General features: G+C 53.7%; 2 protein-coding genes and 1 long non-coding RNA gene across 3 annotated transcripts; 1 reads left to right on the forward strand and 2 right to left on the reverse strand.

The window, feature by feature from the left end:
* Positions 1-6,549: 6,549 nt before the first annotated feature.
* NOL12 (nucleolar protein 12) lies at positions 6,550-10,809 on the reverse strand. The gene is made up of 6 exons (XM_012741816.3): positions 10,679-10,809; positions 9,519-9,624; positions 9,214-9,262; positions 8,558-8,700; positions 7,342-7,433; positions 6,550-6,984 (listed from the first exon to the last, which is right to left on the reverse strand). Exons 1-6 carry the CDS (start codon positions 10,756-10,758, stop codon positions 6,819-6,821), a joined length of 636 nt encoding a protein of 211 aa, XP_012597270.1. The 5' UTR covers positions 10,759-10,809; the 3' UTR covers positions 6,550-6,818.
* Positions 10,810-16,533: 5,724 nt separating this feature from the next.
* Positions 16,534-19,927, reverse strand: LGALS1 (galectin 1). Its single transcript, XM_012741817.3, has 4 exons — positions 19,863-19,927; positions 18,579-18,658; positions 16,975-17,146; positions 16,534-16,733 (listed from the first exon to the last, which is right to left on the reverse strand). Exons 1-4 carry the CDS (start codon positions 19,869-19,871, stop codon positions 16,587-16,589), a joined length of 408 nt encoding a protein of 135 aa, XP_012597271.1. The 5' UTR covers positions 19,872-19,927; the 3' UTR covers positions 16,534-16,586.
* Positions 19,895-24,358, forward strand: LOC142873332 (uncharacterized). Its single transcript, XR_012921375.1, has 3 exons — positions 19,895-19,976; positions 23,156-23,269; positions 23,432-24,358. It is a non-coding gene; the product is annotated as an uncharacterized LOC142873332 (long non-coding RNA).
* Positions 24,359-25,394: the final 1,036 nt, after the last annotated feature.

Genomic DNA, 25,394 nt, shown 5'->3' on the forward strand with positions numbered 1-25,394 from the left:
CACCCATGCCCTCTTTCCCGCTGCCCAGGACTGACCTCGGCTCGGGTTTCCACGCACGGGGGCTGCCGGGTGGGAGTGCCAGGGTCACGGCCTCTTTATTTTATTAATAACAATGAATCAGAACATTGCCCGGGAGGTGGACGGGAGACCACGCCCCTGCCGCTCTCGCATAGGCTCTCTCTAAGTGCTTCATTTACATGAAAACTATGGGATTGGACGAGCCGAACACAAGGGGCGGGGCGGAGGCGGGCGGCGCCCGGATGCCTCTGAGCGCGGGACTCGCAGCACGTTTAGCCTGGGTACAGTCCCCTTCCCAGTCCGGATCCCCAGGGGGCTCTTGAGAGGGCTGGCATGGGCGGATCTGACTCCTGATCTCTTTCTCCTTGGTTCATTCTTGCCACAGTCCGCGAGACAATCTCACTGTGCCTTATTTTCTTCCTTTTCTTTCTTTTTCTTCTCTTTTCCTTTCTTTTTCTTTCTTTCCTTACTTCCTCTTTCTTCTTCTTTCCTCCTCCTCCCCCTTCCCCTCCCCCTCCTCCTCCTCTCTCTCTCTCTCTCTCTCTCTCTCTCTCTTTCTTTCTTTTCTTTTTTATTTTTTTAGACAGAGTATCACTCTGTTGCCCGGGCTAGACTGCCATGGCAACAGCCAGGCTCACAGCAACCTCAAACTCCTGGGCTCAAGCAATCCTCCTGCCTCAGCCTCTCAGGTAGCTGGGACTACAGGCACACACCACCATGCCCGGCTAATGTTTTCTATTTTTAGTTGTCTGGCTAATTTCTTTCTATTTTTAGTAGAGACCAGGTCTCACTCTTGCTAAGGCTGGTCTGGAACTCCTGAGTTCAGGCAATCCTCCCACCTCAGCCTCCCAGAGTGTTAGGACTACAGGTGTGAGCCTCATTTTATTTTATTTCTTTCTTTCTTTTGCTTTCTTTCTTCTTCCTTCTCTTTCTTTTTCTTCTTTATTTCCTTTTCTTTTCCTTTTTTTCCTTTGCTTTTCCTCTTCCTTCCTTCCTTCTCTCTCTTTGACCAGAGTTGGGGTTCCTCTCTGTCACCCAGGCTGGAGTGCAGTGGCACAAATCATAACTCACTGCAGTCCTAAACTCTTGGGCTCAGATGATCCTCCTGGGCCAGGCACGGTGGCTCATGCCTATAATCCTAGCACTCTGGGAGGCCGAGGTGGGCGGATTGCTCGAGGTCAGGAGTTCAAAACCAGACTGAGCAAGAGCGAAACCCCGTCTCTACTATAAATAGAAATAAATTAATTGAAAAAATTAATTATATATATAGAAAAAATTAGCCAGGCATGGTGGTGCATGCCTATAGTCCCAGCTACTCGGGAGGTTGAGGCAGGAGGATCGCTTGAGCCCAGGAGTTTGAGGTTGCTGTGAGCTAGGCTGACGCCACGGCACTCACTCTAGCCTGGGAAACAAAGCAAGACTGTCTCAAAAAAAAAAAAAAGATCCTCCTGCCTTGACCTCCCAAAGTGCTACGATCTGTAAAATGGGGATAGTATAATAGTACCTGTGAGGAGGAAATGAAATAGTGCAAAGTAAAAAGTAAGGATTGTATTAGAACAGTCCCAAGCACCTAATAAATGTTGAATGGATGTGCAGTACTAAAATTACAGCACTAAGATTATTATTGCAGTGAGGGCCCCAGAGACCACAAAATATTCCTGCTCAGTGGTTTTCAACTTCCATTTGCACATTTCGACTGACTTGGAGCACACTCTCAAAATGCCGTTTCCCCCTTCTTAAACTAATCTTTATTCTGCACTGTCTATATGCTGGCTCCTATTCTGAAACCTTTACATTTATGAGGACATAGTAACCTGAAGGATTAATTACAAAGATTCCCATTTCACAGCAACTGAAGAGCCGAAAAGTTAACTAATTTAGGTCAGGTGTAATGGCTCATGCCTATAATCTCAGCACTTTGGGAGCATGAAGCAGGAGAATCACTTGAGCCCAAGAGTTCAAGACCAGCCTGGGCAACATAGCAAGACCCTGTCTCTATAAACCTTTTAAAATATTAGCTGGGTGTGGTGGTGTACACCTATAGTCCTAGCTACTTGGGAGGCTGAGGCAGGAAGATTACTTGACTCCACAGACCACTACAGAGCATCTTCATTTGCTAATGCACTTAGAAATCACATGTGCCTGGTATATGCCAGGCCTGTGCTGGGCACTGGGGAGATGGTAACATGAATAAAACATGACTCCTTCTAGATGAGAAGCTTACTGACCAGTGGAAGAAACAGACCTCCGATCAAGAGGTCTGTTTGACCCAGCACAGAACTGGCTAAACATAGCTGCTTAACAAGGATAATGGGCTTTCTGCCTATTCCTCTTACTGTAAGTAAACTTGGAGCCAGTGAGACCCATGTTCAACATCTGATGCTGGCACTTCCTGGCAGTGTGATCTTGAGAAAGTTACTTCATCTCTCTGAGCCTAGGATGGGGTGGATGCTTGGTTTGAGTTTGAAGCACAGAGTATGGCCCTAGCCCTCGAGTCCTCAAGTTTTTTTTTGAGACAGAGTCTTGCTTTGTTGCCCAGGCTAGAGCGAGTGCCATGGCATCAGCCTAGCTCACAGCAACCTCAAACTCCTGGGCTCAAGCAATCCTGCTGCCTCAGCCTCCCAAGTAGCTGGGACTACAGGCATGCGCCACCATGCCCGGCTAATTTTTTCTATATATATTAGTTGGCCAATTAACTTCTTTCTATTTATAGTAGAGACGGGGTCTCGCTCTTGCTCAGTCTGGTTTCAAACTCCTGACCTGGAGCTATCCACCCAGACGTGAGCCACCACGCCTGGCCAAGTCCTCTAGGTTTTAATCAGTAAAACCTAGAGACAACTCAAGAGTGGCAGTCCTGACAATTCATTAAATATTTATGGGGCCAGGTATGGCGGTGGTGGCATATACCTGTAGTCCCAACTACCCAGGCAAAGGTGGTAGTGAAGACAGGAGGATCACTTGAGCCCAGGAGTTTGAGACCAGCCTGGGAAACATAGTGAGACCCCATCTGTAAAACAGATAATATACATATATATATATATTTATTTCTGGAGCCCATCAATGAACAAAAGACCAAATTGCCTGCTTTTATAGTGTTTACATTATAGTGTAGAAAAACAAACCTCAAGCAAGATAAATAAACAAAAACATGGAGTATGTTGGCTGCTGATGGGTGCTTAGAAGAAAAATAAAGGAAGGGGACTGGAAGTGGCAAGTGTTGGGAGGGCGTCACATTTAACAAGGTTGTCAGGGAAGGCCTTACTGAGATGGCAACCTGAAGCAGACCTGAAGGAGATGAGGGACTGAGCCTGCAGGCACCCAAGGAAAAGTGTTTCAGGCTGAGGGGACAAAGACTGAGGGGACAGTGAGGGTGGCGTGGGGAGTGAGGGGCGAGGGAGGAGTTAAGGGGGCAGGTGCGTTCTCCTAAGCGTTCTCCTTAGCTTTGGAGCTGCCTGGCTGGGCCCCTTGATGGCATGGATGGTGGGTGGGTGGGCAGTGGCAGTGTCCTGGAAGGAGAGATGGTTGGAAGAAGGCAGGGACTGGGTGTGGCAAGAGAAGAGCAAAGGGGACTATTGGAAGAAACCCCCACCTTTAGGGGATGGGGTGATGAGGGTGGTTGAGGCCAGAAAGGCTCTTAGTATTAACAGCCCCTCCTTTTCTCAAAAGCGCAAAGCCACCCTCCTGGCACACAGAGTAGCTTGTCTGTCCCCGCCCTGTCCCTGTGAGGTAGGGAAGGGCTGCCATCATTATCCCCATTTTACAGAAGGAAAACTCAAGGCTGAACAAGCCCAAGGAAATCAAGGTCAAGATCCAGGGTCCGCCTTCAGGGGGTGCCATTTGCATGGCCCCCACCCCTGGCTGCGGGGTATTTTCTACACCAGGCTCTTCCAGTGGCTTTGGGCTCACTGAGGCCCAGTAAAGAACAGCATTAGGCGGTCAAGGGAGTGATGTGGGAAGGGCCCAGAGTGGCACTAACAAGTGAACAGGGACCACATGGCACCTTAAAGAGGCCAATTCTACAGGATCAGCACAGTTGTTCAGAAGGCAAGGAGGTAGACAGTCATCTTGGACTGTGAGGTGAAGGCCACGTGTTGAAAAATAGGCCAGCTGCGATGGCTCACACTTAATAGTCCAGTGACTCTAGAGGTTGAGGTGGGAGGATTGCTTGAGCTCAGGAGTTTGAGACCAGCCTGGGCAACAGAGCATGACCCTATCTCTAAACAAATTTTAAAAATTAGCCAGGCGGGTAGTGCGTGCCTGTAAGTCTCAGCTACTCTGAAGGTGGAGGAGGGGGAGGGAGATCACTTAAGCCCAGGAGTTTGAGGCTGCAGCAAATTACAATCACACCACTGCACTCCAGCCTGGGCAACAAATGGCACACAAGAAAGAGCTAAAAGCCAGCCACCCCCACCTCCCCTACTTCCCAGCTACAGCTGGGAACCTCCCATCTTTGTTAATCTGAGAACTTCTCTCAAACAAGCCAGTTATTTTTCAGTTTTGTTTCATATAGCTAAATCTCACCCTTCTTCATAAAGCCCCCAGGGGCCCTATTCCAGGGGGCCTGCAGCATGGAGGGCACCAGGAGAAAGGAACCCAGGTGCCTCCAGAGCCTGGAGAGAGGGGGTCCTGGAAGAGGAGACAAATTCTCCAGAGAGTTCTGACTCCATTATCCCGATCCTAGATTGTCCAAATCACCGTGACTCAATTTCCTTGGTCTGCCAGAAGAACTGACAGCACACACAGGAGGGAGCGGATGAGAATTTATACTTGTACACGTTATAAATTGTAAATGTAAGTTCTGAATGACCTCATGACACTGGAGAAGGGAGAAGGAACTGGGCTCAGGCATCTCAGCAGAGGCAGCGGCGGCACACCAGGTGCTTTGGGAAGTGGTTTGTTCACATGGTCTCATTTCAGCCTCGGGGTAGCCCTAAGAGGTGGGTATCTTCTGTCATCTTACACATGAGCAAACAGACCCAGAGAGTTTGGCACAGCAAGAAGCTCATACAGTAACCAGGCAGCGGAGTCTGGATTCAAACCCAACCCTGCTGTGTGCACTAGAGTTTCCAGGGCTCATGGTGGGGTGAGCACCAGAACCACCTGGAAGGCCTGGAAGGCACCACTCTCTGCCTGGGAATGGAGGCAGCCAAACAGGATGAGCTACCCCACCCCAAGCACAGGGGGGGGGGGGGGAACAACAGGAAAGCAGCAGGGAGACAAAAGGAACTGAGGACCAGGTCAAGGGCAAGGGGCCTCCCAGCAATAAGCCCGCAGCTGTGTGTTCCCACGCTCAGGTGTGGCCTTCAGAAATGCAGCAGCCCTTGTCAGACATGGGTTTTGACAGCAACATGGGAAAGGGCCTGCCCTATGGCGAGGTGTGGCTGCTCCTGGCAGGCCTTCCAGAGGGAGAAGGGGAGGCCTGCCCTGCAGACCCTGGCTCACCACTCACTCCCCGCCCTGCCTGGAGCCGTCCCACATGCCAGGGTGGGGAGAGCCTGCAGCCGAGTCCCAGGTGGCCCCCCATCACATGCACTGTCCTGTCATCCTGTCACTTGCTAGTCTGTGAGCTTCACTGGGGCTGAGAACACAGTTTGCTCCCCTTCCTTCCTGGTCCTAGTGTTCAAGGCCCAACACGGCTCCTCTAACTAGGGCACGAACTGAAATTCCTGTGTCTCTGCCCCAGGACTCACGCCGGGACAAGGAAGGAACAATGATGGTTTTCATCGGCTCTGAAGCCACAGCCTAAGATCTATCTGGAAGGAGTGTGAAGAAAATGACGGCCCTTGTGGAATACCAGCTGGCTTCCTGCATGGCCTACTCTAAAGGCACCACATGACTCACTTTCATGCGAGTCAAGATGCAGTTTCTTTAAGAAGTAAGAATTAAGCCTGAGCAACATAGCAAGATCCTGTCTCTACAAAAAAATAGAAAAATTAGCTGGGCATGGTGGCAGGTGGCTGTAATCCCAGCTACTCAGGAGGTTGAGGCAGGAAGATTGCTCCAGACCACGAGTTTGAGGCTGCAGTGAACTGAAATGACGCCACTGCACTCCAGCCCAGGCAGCAAAGTGAGACCCTGTCTCAAAAAAAAAAAAAAAAAGAAGTGAGAATTAATTAATCCTTTGTTGGGCTCTGCCCGGGAGCTGCTGGAAGCCTGGGAAGCTAGCCAAGTCGGGGGTGGGGATGCTCCAGGACTCGGCTGCTTCTATTGCAGCCCAGGAGACTGCTGAGGCCCAGAAGTGACAGGCCCAAAGGCTCAGCCAGGTAAGGGCGGAGCTGGGCACTGTTCACCCACCTGCCCCAGGTGTCCACTTTTCAGAGCAGCAGTGGGCTCTGGATTCTACCAGTGGACACACTGGTACTCAACCCTGGTTAGGGGACCCAGATCTAATGCAGGGAGAACTGCGTCTTAGTGGACCTACAAGGAAAACTGCAAGAGACCCCTGGCCCCCGACCATTTCCACCACCAAGAAACATGCCTTTACTGAGTGGCAGCAGGGCCAGGGACAAAAAAACCACAAGTGCACAAATCTGAGGAGTTTCACAAATCTTACGAGTGCTGGGTGGCATATACATTTGGGAAGATGCCCCAAACCTGGCCCTGAAGTCTTCTACCGGGGGAGGCCAGCTTTCAGCCCCTGCTCCTGCTGGGGTTCAAACCCCACACCATAGGTCCTGGCTTCCCAACCTTGGGTTGAGTCATCACTTCAGTGCAGGCCAGTTACAGGGACAGCCAAGCTGAGACAGGACACGGCCACACGGCCCCGCAGCCAAGACTGGGGCACCCCTTGGCTCTCCGTCTCACTCCCCGCTGTGCCGGGCTTTGCCTGTTAGTCGGCGGCGCTGGGTCTTGCTGGTCCGAGTGGCGCTCGGAGGCTTCTTGGTGGAGTCCCGGGCCCGTTGGGGTCGCTTCCTCTTGAGCTTCTTGCGGCTGTGCGCGTGCAGCGACGCCGTGAGGGAGGAGATTCTGTGAGAGGGCGGAAGGCGTCAGTTTACGCAAGGGGACAGGGTGGTGCGAGGAAGACTGGGTTGGGGCATAATTGACCACCCAGCTCACAGAGGGGATGTCAGGACAGGCCCCAAATGCTCGGAGCACCAAAGGCACCCCAAAGTTGGTCTGCTCTGCCTCCAGAGTGCCTGCCAGCAACGCAGCTCAGAGAAAGGCCCCTGACCTTGACACTAAGGGGTGGAGGAGGACAGGGGCAATGAGGAAAGGCTGAGGACCACCCAACAGGCAAAGCAGACGGCTGCTCTGAGCTCCACACCTGCCCAATGCCACCCCCATGAGGAGCAGGACCACAAAAGATGACAGGCCAGGGCTCACCGCTGAGAAAGCAGGGGATCTCTGGACTTCCTGGGTAAGGCTTTGGTTGGCTTCTCCATGGATGACGCCTCCTCCTCGGACCCGTCCCTTTGCTAAAGCAGCACAGGACAAGGACTGTTACACGGAGCAGTAGATAGGGAGGCCTGGGCTGGGCACCCTAAGCTACCATGGCTCTGTCAACCTGCCACATTAAAGGCCTGGGATAGGGCTCAGAGAAGGCCTTGGGCAGAGGAGCACCACGTCCACCCTAAGGCAAGGACCACACAGGAGAGAGGCGCATTTCAACTCTCTCATGGGCTAGGCACGTTGGCCCACACCTATAATCCCAGCACTTTAGGAGGCTGAGGCAGGAGGATCACTTCAGCCCAGGAGTTCAAGGCTGAATGACAGAGTAAGACCCTCTCTCAAAAAAGAAATAAATACAAAAAACCCTCTCCTGCCTCCTAGTAGTAGCTTACAGTAGACACTCAAACACACATGAATGAAAATATCAGCAAGATGAGGACGAGACCTGTCTTTGTATCAGACATTGCAGAAGAATGAGTATAAAATGGAGTAACACTTATTGTGATACTAATATTTTCAATCATATTCCCCCCGCCTTTTTTTTTGAGACAGGGTCTCTCTCTGTTGCCTGGGCTACAGTGCAGTGGCGTCATTATAGCTCACTGCAATCTCAAACTCCTGGGCTCACATGATCCTCCCACCTTGGCATCCCCAAGTGCTAGGATTACAGGCATGAGCCACCGAGCCCGGCCTATATAGCTTTTTTTTAATGCTGACTGCAACCTACGGATGACTCATAACCACAGGTTGAAAACTCACTGCTAGTGCACATAGACAGGTCATGTTATTGCTTCTTACCACACCAGGAGAATGATCACAATAAACAGGTATCTTTTGTTAAGCACTTACAACATGGCTGGGCACTGTGCCAAGTGATTCACATGGATTAACTCCTTCTATCCTCACAGCAATCCCCAATTCACTAATGAAGAAAGGGAAGCAGGCAAGGCAGGGAAACTGCCCAAGCTTCTTCAGCTGCTCAGTGTGGAGCTGGCCTCTGCAGCCCCTAGGAGTCAGGGACTTTAGTGTCCAGAAAGGAAATAACCCCCTTCCACTGGGATACCTGTGACATGAGCCAGCATTTAGCAACCCCTGACAAACCAGTTTGCCCCTGTGCCCCTTCTTCCCCAGAGCTGGGACCGTGACCCACCTCAGGCAGGGGCAGCCCCAGCAGCCGGGCACCCGAGAGGTCCAGGTCACTGATGGTGGTCACGGTGACTGTGTGGTTGGGGTGGTCGTACTGCACTGACTCCGTCTTTGCCGTCACCAGCCGGTCCAGCTCATCTGCTTCCTCTGTACAGATGGACACAGACCAGGCCTCAGCACCAGGAACAAGCAGTGAGGCTATAGCCTCCCTCCCAGCCCAGGAGTGGAAGGCCCCTCTACTCCAGGGGAGAGCATCCCGAGGCCACTGGCTCCAGGGCCTGGCCTGCAGACGAATACTGTCAATGATCCACTCTTCCCTTCTTGCTCCAGACTGGTCCCCACTTCGGAGAAACCCTGTGTGACACCAGGAACTGTTGCTGCCCCTCCACTCCACCTTCAGTGCCTCTAGTCCTCAGAAACTGGGCTCTCCACTCAGGGTAGGTTTGCCACGAGGTTTGGGTCTCCTTCTCCTGGGTCTCTGATTCACTCATACTTAGAGGAGCTTGGAGACCACCCTCAGCCCCAGGTCACCATCAAGACCCCTAGAGCTAAGAAGATCAGCTTTTATGCAGCCCCTACATCCCTCCCCTCCCATCTACCAGGGGACAAACACACAGGCCTCTTGCTGGTTCTCCAGGTCAGGCCAACGACGGGACTTACCCAGTGCCTCTTCTCTCTCTGCCAGCATCTTCAAGTATTCCTGGTGGCGCTGAAATCAAATGGGAAGGGGACACAGTGAGTATGGCCTCTTGTCCAACCTCAAGCAGGGATATTGCTCACTTCTAGGGTGAATAAGACCATGGCCATCCTCCACCCTCCCTAGGCCCAGCCCATAGAGTCTCTACCTGTAGAAACTGCTCCCAGTCCTACCCACAACCCCCACAACCCATCCCTGCAGCCGCCTCTATTAGAGCCATCCAAGGCTGCAAGTCCCCTGGGAGTCCTGCCCTCCTCCACCTCTGCACCTCCTCCCGGAGCTTCTTCTGCTCCTCTTTCAGCCGATGCTTAATCTCTTCAATGGCTGCCTTCCTCCGCTCCACCTTCCGCTTGTGGAAGCCTGTCAGGTACTCCCTAAAGGAAGGACACCGGCAAGAGGTAGGAGAGAGTCAAGAGAAGGGCTTGTTCTAGAAAGAAAAATAGCTGATGCTGTACTCACTATGTGCTAAGCACTATTCCCAAAATTTACATGGAATCCTAATTTAATCATCACAACAACCTGTGTAGTAGGTATCAATCCCCATTTTACAGATGGGGACATTGAGGCACAGAGAGTCTAGGTTACTTGCCAATGGTCACAGAGAGTGTAAGTTTAGGAAAGTAAGAGATGCTATGTCCTTCCACTCAATACTCTCCAGGGCTCTCAGATTCAAGCAACAGGGCCAGGTGGTGGACACTTCAGAACAGGAGGGGACACCTTCCACACCCACAAATACCACTGCTCCGTGAATTAAGCTTCAAGGCCACCCTCACCCAGACCTCCGGAAACCCTCCACTGAACCAACACCCAGTTTCCAGGGCCACCCGCAGGGCCTGCTGATGCATGCTGGGAGTTTCCTGATGATGCCCAGCATTTCTCTCCCTCCCGCTGTGTGATCTCTGCCTCTTCTCATCTCCCTAGCAGCAGTTCCAGAGCCCAGCACTGGTCTCTTCGCTGATCCGCTACCATGTGCCATTTATTTGTCCGGCCGGACGCTGAGGCTCAGAGGTATAGCTTTCTGGCCCGAGGCCTGGTACACTGCAAGGAGCCCACTAAAAGTCCGGTGAGCGAATGAATGAATTTAAGACACATTTTATTTGCTCATCATTTATTCAGTGAACGACGGCTGAGAGCCTACTGTGTGCCGGCCCAATGGACTGGGCTAGCCTAGGGTGGTCGAAGCCATTGCTTTGAGACCCGAGCTCCTGAGTCTCTGGCCACGCACACAGAAGCCGGGGGAGGCGTAGGGAGGCCTAGAAGGGACCAACGGGAGAACAGGAGGGGAAGGGAGTGGAAGGCGGGGAGTTCTCCAGCCACGCCCGGGGGGCGGGGCCGGAAGGGCCCTCAGCGTGAGCGGGCTCAGCCCGGACCGGGCCTTGGCCTCCCCCGAGCAGCCCAAGGGGAACCCGGCTCGGCCTTGCCACTCACCTCCGCTTCTCTTCGTCGAAGCTGAGAACGAGCCGGGGCCGCCGGTCGTCACCAGCTCTCTTCTTCTTGTTGCGACCCATGGCGGTGAGGCCACCGGCAGCGCGCCTTAACCCCGCCTAAGACACTTCCGGGTGTGACGTTTTCGTCCTCCCGGACGCGCCTCTCGGCCTTGCACCGCAGTTCCGCCCACCAGGTCCCGCCTTTTAAAGGGGCCGCCCAGCCTGTATCCTCCCTCCCAATGTGCTGGTCCGCGCCCCCTAGGGCCTAGACTCCCAAGGTCCCTGCGACTCCCAGCTCCACCCATTCTCCCAGAGTGGCTTCGGTGAGAGCGAGGTTCCCAGACTCCATTGCCCAGGACCGTTTCTGGCACACAAGTAGGTTCTTAATATGGAGTTTTTCGTGAATGACCAAAAATTGCTGTACTGATCCTACTTTTGGTTCTGATGTCAACTCGGTGGTGGTCTCCAAGAGAGAGCCGAGCTGCCTGCAGCTGTGTGGTCCTAGACCAATTGCCTGGGCTGCGCCTCAATTACCCTATTTGTAAAATAGGGATAAGTATAGTGACTTTGCAGGGTTATTGTCAGACAGTGGTTCTTGAACTTTGCTGTACACCAGAAGCCCCGGTGGGCTTGCTTTAACCCAGATCAGTGGGCCCCACCCCACTGTTTCTAATTCTGTAGATCTGGGTGGGTCCCAGAATTTCCATTTCTGGCATATTCTCAGGTGATGCTAATGCTGCTGGTCCATGGACCAAACTTTGACAACCATGATTGTGAGGAATAAATGAGTGAAGTGTGCAAAATAGTCCATGTGTACACGTGTTCGCTACACAAGCCACTGCCCCTCTCTGTGCCTTAGTTTCCCCTAGTATGGCATGGCAGTGTACTAACATGTCCTCTACTGACAATGAGGGCATGGATGTGAAGGCATGAAGTAAAACCACACCTGACGGGGATTTTCAGTAACTCGGATTATATGCCTGGATGCCCCATTCTGAACCCTGCAGTCGTTTGTGCTGTCAGACCCTGTGCTGTGAGCTGCAGACACAGCTGCTGCCCTTGACTTTCAGGAATGGCCAGTCCAGCAGGGTCAGCGGCCATGACAGCCCAGGGAAGATGCCTCTGCAGCCAGGAGCTCAGGAGTCTGCAGAGCTCTGGGTGGGCTCCTCCAGAGTAGAGGACCAGGGAGTGCTTCTCAGAGAGGGTGACCCCAGAGGATGCCAGAGAGCCACCTTCTGCAGCTGGGCCGCCTGCCACCGAACATGGCAAATCACAAGCCTGCTCTCTCACCTGCCCCTTTGTGGGCCCCTCCCTCCTCACGGTTCACTCACTCAGACTCCTGTGCTGAGCAATGTTCTCAGAGCCTCGTGTGGATTATCTCAGCTAATCCTCACCACCTCCCTGTGAGGTTGGAGCTGCTTTCATCCCTGTTTTGCAGATGAGGAAATGGAGGCTCAGAGAGAAGTGACTTACTTGACCGAAGTCACCCAGAGCCACTCCCCTAACTGCTGCCCTGTACATAGCATGGTTCCAGAGCTTCCAGTCTGGTACAGAGATGGGAACCAGTAAGGAGGCAGCTGCTTGCACAGGACTGCACGAGGGAAACTCTGTGAGCTTGGCCCTTTCAGCTCAATCCAGCCTGAGCTGCCAGCCCAGCACGGTTTAGGGCGGCCTTGTCTGCCGCCGCCCCAGGTAGGCGCTGTTGCTCCAACTCTTCCCAGAGAGTTTCAGGTTCCTTTGCCCCAGGAAAGGGGACTAGCAACCACACCCCAAGGCAGGGGATCCTTCAGACTTCAAAAGCTCCATAGCTCTTCAACTCATGGTCAAAAACACCCACCACCACTTTGGTCTTGGTTTCTCCTTGAAATTAATTTTATGTGCCAGGCACAGCAAGAGATGGCACATTCCCCTAATAGATGATGATGATAATGAACAAAAAAGAGAGTAACAGTAGCAGCTGCCATTTATTTAGTTCTTTCCATGATGATCTCTTTTTTTTTTTTTGAGACAGAGTCTTACTCTGTGGCCAGGCTAGAGTGCCGTGGCATCAGCCCAGTTCACAGCAACCTCAAACTCCTGGGCTTAAGCGATCCTTCTGCCTCAGCCTCCCAAGTAGCTGGGACTATGGACACACACCACCATGCCTGGCTAAGTTTTTCTGTATGTTTTTAGTCGGCCAATTAATTTATTTCTATTTTTAGTAGAGAAGGTGGTCTTGCTCTTGCTCAGGCTGGTTTTGAACTCCTGACCTTGAGCAATCCTCCTGCCTTTGCCTCCCATAGTGTTAGGATTACAGGCGTGAGCCACCGCGCCGGCCTCTCTCTTTTTTTTTAATATAGAGATGGGATCTTGCTGTTGCTCAGGCTGGTCTCAAACTCCTGAGTGCAAGCCATCCTCCTGCCTCAGCCTCCCAGAGCCCAGAGTATTAGGATTACAGGCATAAGAAAGACACCACGCCTGGCCTGGCCTATGATGATTTTTTTTGTGTGTGTGTGAGACAGAGTCTTACTCTGTTCCCCAGAGTGCCATGGTGTTAGCCTAGTTCACAGCAACCTCAAACTCCTGGGCTCAAGCGATCCTCCTGCCTCAGCCTCCTAAGTAGCTAGGACTACAGGCATATGCCACCATGCCCAGCTAATTTTTCTATATATAATTTTAGTTGGCCAATTAATTTCTTTCTATTTTTAGTAGAGATGGGGTCTCGCTCTTGCTCAGGTTGGTCTCAAACTCCTGAGCTCAAATGATCCGCCCACCTCGGCCTCCCAGAGTGCTAGGATTACAGGCATGAGCCACCATGCCCAGCCCAGCTAATTTTATATATATATTTTTTAGTTGTCTAGCTAATTTCTTTCTATTTTTTTAGGAGAGACGGGGTCTCGCTCTTGTTCAGGCTGGTCTCAAACTCCTGAGCTCAAACAATCTGCCTGTGTTGGCCTCCCAGAGTGCTAGGATTACAGGCGTGAGCCACCACACCCGGCCCTATGATGATCTCTTTTATATTTTATTTATTTATTTATTTATTTTTAAAGACAGGGGCTCACTATGTTGCCCAGGCTGACTTTGTACTCCTGGGCTCAAGCGACCCTCCCAACTCAGCCTCTCGAATGGCTGGGACCACAGGTGTGCACCACCGTGCCTGGCTTATGATGATCTCTTTTTAGGTATGATCCCCATTTTACTAAGGAGGAAACTGAGGCTCAGAGAGGTATAGTCACTTGCCTGAGGTCACACGGGCAAAAAGAACAGGTGCTGAGGGTGGAGCCCAGGTGGCCTAAGGACAGAGCTCTATTTAACTTCTCTGGACTCAGTTTCCTTGGCTCTTGGGACATACCACGTCTTTATTTTTTTTTTTTTTGAGACAAAGTCTCACTTTGTTGCCCAGGTTAGAGTAAGTGCCGTGGCATCAGCCTAGCTCACAGCAACCTCAAACTCCTGGGCTCAAGCGATCCTCCTGCCTCAGCCTCCCGAGTAGCTGGGACTACAGGCATGCGCCACCATGCCCGGCTAATTTTTTCTATATATATCAGTTGGCCAATTAATTTCTTTCTATTTATAGTAGAGACAGGTCTCACTCTTGCTCAGGCTGGTTTCGAACTCCTGACCTCGAGCAATCCACCTGCCTCGACCTCCCAGAGTGCTAGGATTACAGGCGTGAGCCATCACGCTCAGCTCATACCACGTCTTAAAAGGGGTGAAGGGAACCAGCATTCACAGAGCCCATTCCATGTGCCAGGCACCATGTGTTACCTCAGCTAATCCTCACAACCCCACAGAGTAGGTACTAGTGCAGTATTAACTCTGTTTGGCAGATGAGGACACTGAGGTTCAGAGACATGGAATAACTGGTCCAAGGGCACACAGCGATGGAGCTGGGCCTTAAACACAGGCCTGAGTCGGAGCCCAGTTTCCTTCCTCCAAACCCAGTGCCTCTCTCCTTATCTGCTCTAGGGCTTTCCTCTGCCCTACGTGGTCTCAGGCCTGGTGTATTGTGGGTGCTCAGCCAGCCAGTGCAGAGACAGTGAGTGTGGCTGAACTTGAACACCGGGAAAGGCAGCCTGGGGACACTTCCTCTGGTGTCCAGCAGAGGGCGCCCCACCCACACGGCCAGGCTTCCAAAGCTATTTCTCTCTGGGTGGCCACTTGGGAGCCCCAGGAGAGCCTGGAGATCGGGTGTGCCTCATAGGGGTCCCTAGGGTGTGCTCCATCCTCTTTGGCCCACTCTTAGAGGTGGTTTCCCCCAACCCCGGATCCTAGGGGGCCCATTGAGATGGAAACCAGAATGGATGAGGACACTGAGGCTGGAGGGGTAAGAGACAGACCCGTAGCTGGTGCCAGCCGTCCTAGAGAGTGAGGTTGGCTGAGCCCCACCCAGTCGGCCTCAGGAGACCATGCCTGGGGTGTGGGGGAGCCCAGCGGTTCTGATTCTAGGCCTTCCAGAACTTTGGCCTAGTTCCTGCAGCTGTTTCCCAGGGAGGTAGGGCCCTGGCAAGGTCTGACCACAGCAGCAAGTGGGAAGGTACAGGGCAGCGGTCCGTCTGCCCCAGCCATCTGCTCATGTCCCGTCACTGGAGATGGGCCCGTTTGATGGGTCTGGGTGAAGCTTGTCCACCAAGGTAAAAGGGCCTGGGCGGGTCTTGGAAAATATATCCTCTTTGGAAACCAGAAAGGGACGGGCTCAAGACTTCATTCCAGGCCATGTGAGTTACCCACACTGCGCACCCCAAGGAAGAGGCTGTGTGCAGCGGGAGGCCTTTGGGACCCTGGAGGCTGGGCCTTATGCCAGCCTCTACCACGTGGTTCTCTGCAGGGGCGACATAGACCCCAACCCCAGCTCCTACCACAGAAACAGGGGCTGGCAGGGCGTTCCAGGGCCATCACCCAAGCCCATATTCCCATTGTCAGGATAGGGGAACCTGCCCAGGGCCACAGAGCCAGCAGCTTCCTGACTAGCCTTACTCTCCAGCAAAGAGGGCATGTGGCCTGGGGCTACAAAGCCAGGATGCCTCAGAGCCAGGCAGGCTCAGCTGGACCTGGTCAGACCCGAGTCATTTCATCACTCACAGCCCATCTCCTTCCCTTCAAATTCAAGTAATAACTTCTCAAAAGGTAGTGCAGGGAGCTGGGCGTGGTAGTGCATCCCTGTAATCCCAGCCACTCAGGAGACTGAGGCAGGAGGATCACTTGAACCCAGGAGTTCAGGGTTATACTATGCTATGATGACTGTGCCTATGAATAGCCACTGAACTCCAGCCTGTGCAACATAGTGAGAGCCTGTCTTTAAAAAAAAAAGTAGTGTAGGAGGGACTGTCCTATCCACTGAGCATTTACCATGTGCCAGGCACTGAACTTGGCCTCCTTTATGCAACATCTCATTTAATCTTCACACAACCCTACGATAGGCTACGTGCTATTATCCCCCATATTAATGAATGAGAGGTCAGTTCACACACACAAGGCCACACAGCTGGCAGCCCTTGTCTGACTGCAAATCTTTCTTTCTAGCTCACAAAGGTAAGTGAGAGAGGCTTCTTCCCTCTGCTTCCACTTTTCTGCCATGGCAAGAATCGTTCTGCCCTTGCCTCTTTTCCCCTTGGTTTCACTTATGCAACATCGTTTGAGCACTCACTGTGTGCCGGGGCCCACTGGCCTAAGCAGTTTCAGGGCAGGCCCTGGTTTCTATTCAGTGGTCACTGAGCCCCCTGCTGTGTGCTGAGCTCGCTGCTTGGCCTGGGGGACCCAGGGGAAGAAGACATCACTGGAACTTAGGAGGCACACATGGAGGAAGTGATCTGAAGTAAAGGAAGGGGCTGGGCTGGGCCTGGGGCCCCTATTCCACACACACACACAGGAGGCTGGTTCGGGGGGAGCAGAGGCAGCTGCCTTTATTGGGGGCCATGGGCCACCTGGCTTCACTCAAAGGCCACACACTTGATCTTGAAGTCACCGTCCGCTGCCATGTAGCTGATGGCCTCCAGGTTGAGGCGGTTGGGGAACTTGAATGCGTAACCATCCGGCAGCGTGATGGTCAGGTCTGCCTGGTCGAAGGTGATGCACACCTGGGGTGGACAAGGGCAGCGAGCTGGTCCCACAGGCCCTCCTGGAGCCCTTTCCCCAGGTGGCCCTGACACAGCCCCAGCTCCTGGGTGAGGCCACTGAGGCTCAGAGCTGAGATGACTCTCCCTGGCCATCACGCAGCCACAGAGGGGAGGGCAGGGAGGGCCCAGGTCTCTAGCCACCGAACACAGCCCAGCCCCACCCCACCCAGTGCCCCGCCCTGGCTCCTAGTCCCTCGCCCACCTCCACGACACTTCCAGGCTGGAAGGGAAAGGCAGCCTCCCGCTGCTCGGTCCCCCAGGCCCCGCCGTCCTTGCTGTTGCACACGATGGTGTTGGCGTCCCCGTGGGCGTCGAAGCGAGGGTTGAAGTGCAGGCACAGGTTGTTGCTGTCTTTGCCCAGGTTCAGCACGAAGCTAGGCAGGACCAGGTGGGCTTTAGGCCACCCCAGCCAGTGCCAGCCCCTCATCCTGACCAGTCTGCCACTGAGCACCCATGTGTGCACCTTGCTGGAAGAACTCAGGGAATAGCCAGACGAGAAACCTGGATTCCAGTTCCGGCCCTGCCACCTGTTGGCTGTGTGACCCTTGAGCCAGTCCCTGTGCCTCCCTTCCCCTCAGTTTCCTCATCTGTACCTGGGGCTGCATGGGAAGATCTCTAAGGGTCTTGCTGTACTCATGGCCAAAGACCTTCAAGGACATCAGCGCCCTAGCCCTTTGGATCAAGTTCAGAGACTCCCTCCAGAGAAGGAGGAGTCTGGGAGGGCATATGTCCTGTTTGTACATCTCTGTGTCCCTGGTGCCTGGCAGAGTGGGGCACGCTGTAGCTGCTCAATAATTGTGGAGCGAATGAACAAATAATAATAACACATTTGGGCCGGGCGCGGTGGCTCACTCCTATAATCCTAGCACTCTGCAAGGCCGAGGAGGGAGGATTGTTCGAGATCAGGAGTTCGAAACCAGCCTGAGCAAGAGCGAGACCCCGTCTCTACTATAAACAGAAAGAAATTAATTGACCAACTAAAAATATATATACAAAAAATTAGCTGGGCATGGTGGCGCATGCCTGTAGTCCCAGCTACTCGGGAGGCTGAGGCAGGAGGATCGCTTGAGCCCAGGAGATTGAGGTTGCTGTGAGCTAGGCTGATGCCACGGCACTCACTCTAGACTGGGCAACAAAGTGAGACTCTGTCTCAAAAAAAAAAATATTTGTTGCCCGGACATAATAGCCACACCCGCCTCTGAGGGTTTGGAAAGAATAGAATTAGACAGTGCAGGTGCCATATGCAGCTCCTAACAATATCAGCTGGTCATCACTGTCGTCACCGAGCTGTCCGGCAGCTCACTTCCTCCATACCGCGCCCTGCCCTTGCTTTACAGATTAACAAACTGAGGCTCAGAGAGGTTGCTTGACTAGCCTAAAGTCACATGGCTGCTGAGAAAATAAGCCCGCTGGCTGAATGAATGAGTGAAAGACTTGACACAGGAAGGAGGGACCTCCAGGAAAGGCAGTGGTGACACCCTTCTCATTCCCTCTCCCCGCCCTCCCCAGCCTCAGGTCCCGCCCCAGGCTGGACGGAGGGGGAGGGGGTAAGGTAGAAGATGAGGCGGCAGCAGCTGGTTTAGTTTAAGAGGCTCCAGCAGGGAAGGAGGGGGCGACCGTGGTGGGGGCGCCCAGACCCCGCGGGGGAAGTGACTCACCCAGAAAATGCAGCATCGGCAGCTGGCCATTAACCCCCTACCGGCCGGGGAAGGGGAAGTGGGCTTGGCTGGCCGCACTGGTATCAGATGCCGGCTGGACCCTCCAGCTTCAAGATCCCCCCCCCACTGCCCTGCCTTCGCCCCTCACCTTTTGGCGTCGGGGGCCACCTCACCCCGCACTCTGAGGCACTCCCCAGGTTTGAGATTCATGTTGCTGGCGACCAGACCCTGCGCAGACAAGACCCCGCCCAGCCAGGTTAGAGGACTAGGGCTCCGCTGCGGCTGCTGCCTGCTGTGTCCTGGGGTGGGTGAGGGTGGGAGTGGGGTGGTTCCCACCCTGGACCTTCTGACCAGGACATCGGGAAGCCTGGGGGACAGGACTGAGCTGCAGGTTCTAAGACAGGCTCTAGGAGATTTGTGGGTGAGCTTGGGGATTTGGGATTCAGAGTGGCCTGAGAGGTGGGTGCAGTGCCTCTTCGCCTCACTTAGCAGAGAGAGAGCATCTGGCTCAGAGTGGGGCAGCCTCTAGCCCAAGGTCACACTGAATGGAGCGATCTGCCCTTCTGTTCCAGAGGAGGTGGCCTGGGGCTGAGGCAGCCCCCACCGCCGTCCTCTTCATGCCCTTCTCTGCAGAGAGGCCGAGGGACAAGAGAGAACACCCTGAGAAACACAGCCCCTCTGCAGGAGGGACAGCAACCAAGTGTTGGAGCTGCAGCCAGGCTGGTTCAGGGTTAACAGGACTGAGTGCACTACTGGGCACCGCTACCCACCGGCGCCTGGCACCTCGGGAGGGTGGGCAGGAGTTAACTGGTATGAGTGGCTCCTTCTGCCAGAAACTTGAAGCCTTTCCCTGGGGGCCTGGGGAAGATTCTTCACTCCTTCTCCCTCCCTTACCAGCCCAAACGTCCCAGCTTGCCTCCCAGCTTCCCTCCACCCCTACCCCAGGCAGGCCCATCCTGGACAGCCTGTCTCAGGCCCTGGCGACTTTTCAGAGCTCTCTGGAGCAGAGGGTGACTCTGCCCTGGCCTGGTGCCTGGGGACAGCTGCAGGGGGGAAGGGACAGGAGGCTCCTTTGGGGTGGAGGAGGGGGAAGGTACAGTGGCCTAGGTGCCACCAAAGTGTCCCCCCAGTTGGCCACACCCTTTCCACTCCCACTTCTCACAGAGCTGCAGAATGTCAGCCCTTGGCAGAGATAACTGTGCTGCTAGACCCTGGAGGAATCCAGAAAGTTCTTAAGCCAGAGAAGGCCTTGGGGGACCATGGCACCCACCCCCCATTTTACAGATGTGGCCACTGAGGTCCATAAAAGAGAAGGCACTTGTTCAAGTCCACACAGCTGGGACTAGAACCTAGCTCCTTATCTAGCCAGCTCTCCCCTGGCAGTCTGTCCCACCCTGTACCCTGGAGCTTGGGGTGGGGTCCCCGCACTCACACAAGCCATGATTGAGGCCAGAAGATGTTCAGGGACTGCCGCACCAGCTGTCTGAAGACTCCACCCGAGAGATGGGCCCTGGCCGCTCCCACCCTTTTAAATGGACCAGACCGGGTGAGTCCCGCCCCTTGGAAGCTCAGCCAATTGCAAGTCGGGACAGGGATGGGGGCCACCAGAGGCGGAGTCAATGGAAATTTGAAGCCAGCTCTGGAGCAGAGGTGACCAATCAGAGTGGCCAGCCCGCCCTACTCCTTGGCCACGCCCCCAGGGTCCAAGCTCCACCTCTTATTGGCTTCCATCCCTCTCCACCCCCAACCCCAAAATTGTGCTGTGGCAGAGATTGGGGGAAGCCAGTGGAAAATAGTTTGAGGATGAGCTAGGCTGAGAGTTGGCGGGAAGGGGCCCGGGGCCAGGAGGCTGAGCTCAGGGGTGCCCAGAGAAGACAGCTGAGGGGCTGCAGGGTCCTACAGGGAATTAGAGCTGGGGAGGCCAGGTCGCTCCCGGGCAGGGCAGGGCGTGGCTCCCGCTGCGCCTCTGCTGGGGCTGAGGACCCATTAACCACAGTCCCTGGCCCCACCCGGGCTTCCCCCGGAAGCGAGGACTGGGGCTGGCGCGCGTGCTCCTCTGTAAGGCTAACGAAGACTGGGCCGGGTGCCAGGCCTGAGGCTGCAGGCCTTGTCTCTGGCCTCGGGCTTTGGCCCGGCTCAGAAGCCTGCGGGTGATTTCAGAGCCCAGGCCTGACAGCCTCTGCCTGCCTGCTAGTGTAGGGCCTGGGAGGCCGCTGAGGGTGGGCCAGGCCTTGAGAGGTGGGGGCAAGGCTCTGTGCACCCCATCCGCTCACTTCACATCTCCCTTCTGAGGCTGGCATGGCCTGCCTGTCCACATCCATTCAGCAGGTATTTCACCAAGCATCCACCACGTGCCTTCAAAGATGAACCCCTGCCCCTGTCCCCTTGCCTAAGGCCATGCTGAATGGAAGGAGGTGGCCTGGGGCTGGGGCAGCCTCCACCAGAGGCCATGGTTGGGGTGGAATCTGACCTAACCTAATTAGCAGTAGCAGTAGCACAAAGATGGCTCTGAGGGAAGTCATGAGGAAGCAGCGTGGTGGCATGGAGACTGTGCAGAATGTGTGGGCAAAGAATCGACTGGCATCCAGCATGGGCAAAGCTCAGAAATGAGAAAGCACGGGTCTGGGAACCGTGAGCTTCTGGGCATGGAGGACAAGGTGGGTGAGGCTGGGAAGCCAGCAGCGCCTGGATCATGAAGGGCCTCATGGGCCAGGTAAAGATCTTGGACATTGTTTTAGCTGAGGGTGCTGGGAGCCACAGAAGGTTATAGGAAGGGTGAACTAAAATAAAATCTTAAGGCTCACCCCCCCACACTGGCTGACTAAATGGACCCCCTCATGGCCAAAGGAATATCCTAAAACTATATTGCCTGCCAGAAGGAGGGGGCCTTATCATGCCCCCTCCCTTCTTGGGGACATCCTTTGTAACCCATTAACAGGCCTAATGTATACAAGACAAACCCTGCAGATCCTCAATTTAGACAACAAATCTATGGCTTATCTCTGATAAACAGCTCCTTATATTGAAATATTCCAAGCCTTTAGACAAAGCTTCCTGTCTTTAACCAATTACACATCAAAGAATTTCTAAACTTACCTATAACCTGTAATCCCCTCCCCCTCAAGATGGCCCACCTTTTCGGGCCAAACCAATGTGTGCCTCCCATGTATTGACTGATGACTTTACATGTAACCCCTGTCTCCCTGAAATGTATGAAACCAAACTATAACCCAGCCACAGCGAGTCCACTTGCTCAAGAGTTCTTGGGCATGGCTCCCGGTCATGGTCCTCAAATTTGGCTCAGAGTAAATCTCTTTAAAATTATTGTACAGAGTTTGGCTTTTTTTCTGTTAACAGAAGGGAGAGTAGTGAGCCACATTTGGGCGTAGGGAAGGTCACTGTGGCAAGGGAGTTGAGGGTGGGTTTGAGGGCTGCTCACCTCACACTCTGGACCCTGAAGGAGAAGGGGAGCGTGGACAAGGTGAGGGGCTTGCTAGGGGAGCTGTCGGGGGGACCACCTTCTCCACACGGCCATCCTCCCTTTGAAACTGCCAGCACTAAAGAAGGAGGAAGATGTGGACTAGGAGTGACTCACATCTGGAGGCCAGGCCAGCACACCCACCCTGCCCCACCCTACCTCCCCAGCCCAGCCTCCTCTGCCCCCCCCCCCAGCCCCCAGCCCACCTTCCTCCAGATGAGTGAAGCCCACCCTGGCACAGGATGAGAGAAGGTGTAGGGCCGCAGGCAAACCCGGAGAGGGGGCTGTGAGCTCCTTACCCCTCCTTCCAGACCAAGCAGCTGCCTAGGAAACCAACCACGGCAGCTTCATTTTTTCCTTTGGGGCCTCCTCAAAACCTCAATCATAGGAAGGGGTAGGTGGGGCCCAGCCCAGCTCAGCTCCACAGCCTTTCGCCTGAGCCTCTGGTCTCTGCCAGACCAAGGAATGGGACATTGCAGGCAGTCCTAGACTGAGGACCAGAAGTGCTTCAGATGCGGTCCTTGCAAGACTGCCATCAGGCCGGTGGGGCTGGCTGTCCCACCCAGCAGCTGGGCTCTCAGGGTCTCTGGAGCTGTTCCTACATCCTTCCCCCAACCTGGACATGGGCCTGGCACCAGGGAGTGCTTGCCGTTGGGTGGAGGGACTACTTAACTCCTCTCCAGAGTCTGGCCTGCCTAGGACTGGCAGAGAGGCTGTGTGGCATGGTGATAGGTCCCCAGAAAGGCCAGGCTCCCCTGGGACGTGCTGGCAAGTCACCTCTTGCTTGCCTCAGTCTCCCCTGTCTGTAATTTGGAGAGATGAAATCCTGCTCTTCTACATGAGGTCGATACAGGTGGGACTCAGGTCTGTTGTACTAAATAGATGATCATTTTGTTCACGGAGGCTTCCCTTCCCTTCTCTTGTCCCTTCCCAGCTGAGTTACCTTCCTGGGATCCTGGCAGCACCTCTGGGAGGCCTCTCTCTCACCCCCAACTGGTCCCCAACTTGCCTTGGCTGGGATGGGAGTCTCTCCAGATTCTAGTGTCCCCTATAACAGGAACTTTATTTTCAAGGGGGGCAGGAACAAGGCGCATCATGCTCTCCCCCCCCAAGTCCTCACGGCCTCCTCCTGGTGGTGCCCACTTATCTGCCAGGCCCCGTGCCAGGCGCCGTGCTTTCATACCTTATCTCATTTCATCTTCGCCCCACCCCTACTTTGTGTCTGCCAACTGGGTTGAACTGCACAGGGAAATGAAGCTGCAGTTACAATCAGGAGAAGAGAGGCAAGTTTGACTTGGGTGCTGCCAGGCTGTGGCTGTCGCCGATGGTCCTTGGGTTGAAGCTGTTTCCAGGCATGGAAGGTGAGAATGACATTACCCAATCGCCTGCTGCTTGGAGGAACTGGGAGGGAGCACTAACACTGAGCTCCCTCCCCAAGGCCAAGCCCCCCCCCCCCGAGATTCTCCTCTGCACGCACTGTCCTGCAGTGGTGGCAGCTTGCTCCCTGGACTCTGCTTCTACAGGCTGGACCTTGGCAGCTGTCATGGGAAATGAGCTGAGTTTGTCCAGACAGGATCCAGCCAGCGCAGCCCTTCCTGGCCTGCAGACCCCTCCCCTGCCCAGATGGAGGCTGCACCTCCTCCAGCTGGCGGTGGTGGGAGGGCTGCTGGGCCACAGAGGTGCCATCAGCATCCTCTGCCAACATGGGGATGGTCAGAGCCAGCTCCAGAGTCCAGAAGTCAGAGCAGGGAGGAACTCTGAGATACTGCATCTGACCTGCTCCCCCATTCAATGACGCAGTTTAAAGACACAAAAACCACCGAGAGAGGGTGACCACGTGACTGACGTCACCCGGGCACTAGTGCTGAAGCTGTCTCATCTGCTGCACCAAGGACACCTGGGCTTGGAAAGCTGCCTTTTCCTCCTGTCCATGAAGGGGGGAGGGACTGGTGGAGGTGGGGGACACCCCTGGCAACTCCAGGCCCCTTTCCAGCCTGTAGTGCTGCAGCTCATGCCTATTCGCTCACCTGTTCTCTCCTCCCAGCCTTTGCTCAGGCTGTTCCACCCATCCAGGCAGCCGCTCCCCATACACCTCCCACTTCTCACCTGGTGTCTACCCCTGCGGATCAGGATCAGGACCGGGATCCTGATCGCAGGCTCCAACCCTCCTCTGGGGCCCTGCCCTCCTCCCATGTGAGGTCTGGGTGGGGCCAGGACCCTTTCATGCACTGGCCCTCCAGGGCTCAGACCCGAGCCTTCACAATGCTTTTAACATTTTGCTTTGAAAATAATTATAGAGTCACAGGAAGCCAAGAGCTTTTTAAGAGCTTAGAAAATATTTGAGAACTGAAGAAAAAAATGTATTGGCTCCAAAAGACTAAAACTGCAAAGCTGAAATTAATAAATGTTTACTGTACTCAAACTTAATGAAATATTTACTTGAGCAGTCATAAAAATTTCATTACATTTGAAAACAACTTTGTATGTTGGGTTTTTGTGCTTTAAAAGTGTTTCCAAGTATTCCTAGAGGTCAGTCAGTCCAAAATTAGGTCCCAGTAGCCAAAGGTTGCCTAAAAGTATAAAATTACTTTGAAAAGTAAATATGGATTTAATGTGAGATGTGGGTGGATTTTAGTGTTTTCTATGATGTGCCAAGGTCTATCAGGAGCATTTTTGGCTACAAGTAGCAGAAAACTCAAAGGAAATTGCTTTAAAATTAAGAAAAACTTAATTTTTTACATAACAAGAAGTCTGGAGCCAGGGGGTTTCCGTGGCAGGTTAATTCAGTGGCTCAATGAAATAATCAAAGATCTAGGTTCTTGTGTAATGTGGGGTTGCAGCCCTGCCTGCTATTAGAAGACACAAACTAAAGAATTTGGGGTGAACTGTGTTAACATCTATAACATACTCTCAAATGGTTTAGTTAAAAAATGTAGCCTGGGCTGGGTGTAGTGGTTCATGCCTGTAATCCTAGCACTCTGGGAGGCCAAGGTCGGCAGATCATATTAGCTCAGGAGTTAGAGACCAGCCTTAGCAAGAGTGAGACCCCATCTCTACTAAAAAAAAAAAAAAAAGAAAGAAAGAAAATAGCTAGACAACTAAAAAATATATACGTTAAAAAAAAAAAATTAGCTGGGTATGGTGGCGCATGCCTGTAGTCGCAGCTACTTGGGAGGCTGAGACAGAAGGATTGCTTGAGCCCAGGAGTTTGAGGTGGTGAGCTAGGCTGATGCCACAGCACTGTAGCCCGGGCAACAGAGTGAGACTGTCTCGGAAAAAAAAAAAAAAAAAAAAAAAGATTTACTGTTTGGGATTGGGATGCCTCCAGGTGCTACCCTGAATGAAGTGAGCATTCTGTTGGCAAGAAAGAAGGCAGGGAATGGCTGTTAGGGCCAGAGAAGCAAGCCCTTTCCTGTTGATGAAGGGGAGGGAGGATAGCATCACATGACCCAGGCTGGCCAATAGCTATGTCCCATCCTTTTGGGT

The sequence above is a fragment of the Microcebus murinus genome, chromosome 10 (assembly GCF_040939455.1).
Source record: "Microcebus murinus isolate Inina chromosome 10, M.murinus_Inina_mat1.0, whole genome shotgun sequence".
NCBI classification, from domain to species: domain Eukaryota; kingdom Metazoa; phylum Chordata; class Mammalia; order Primates; family Cheirogaleidae; genus Microcebus; species Microcebus murinus.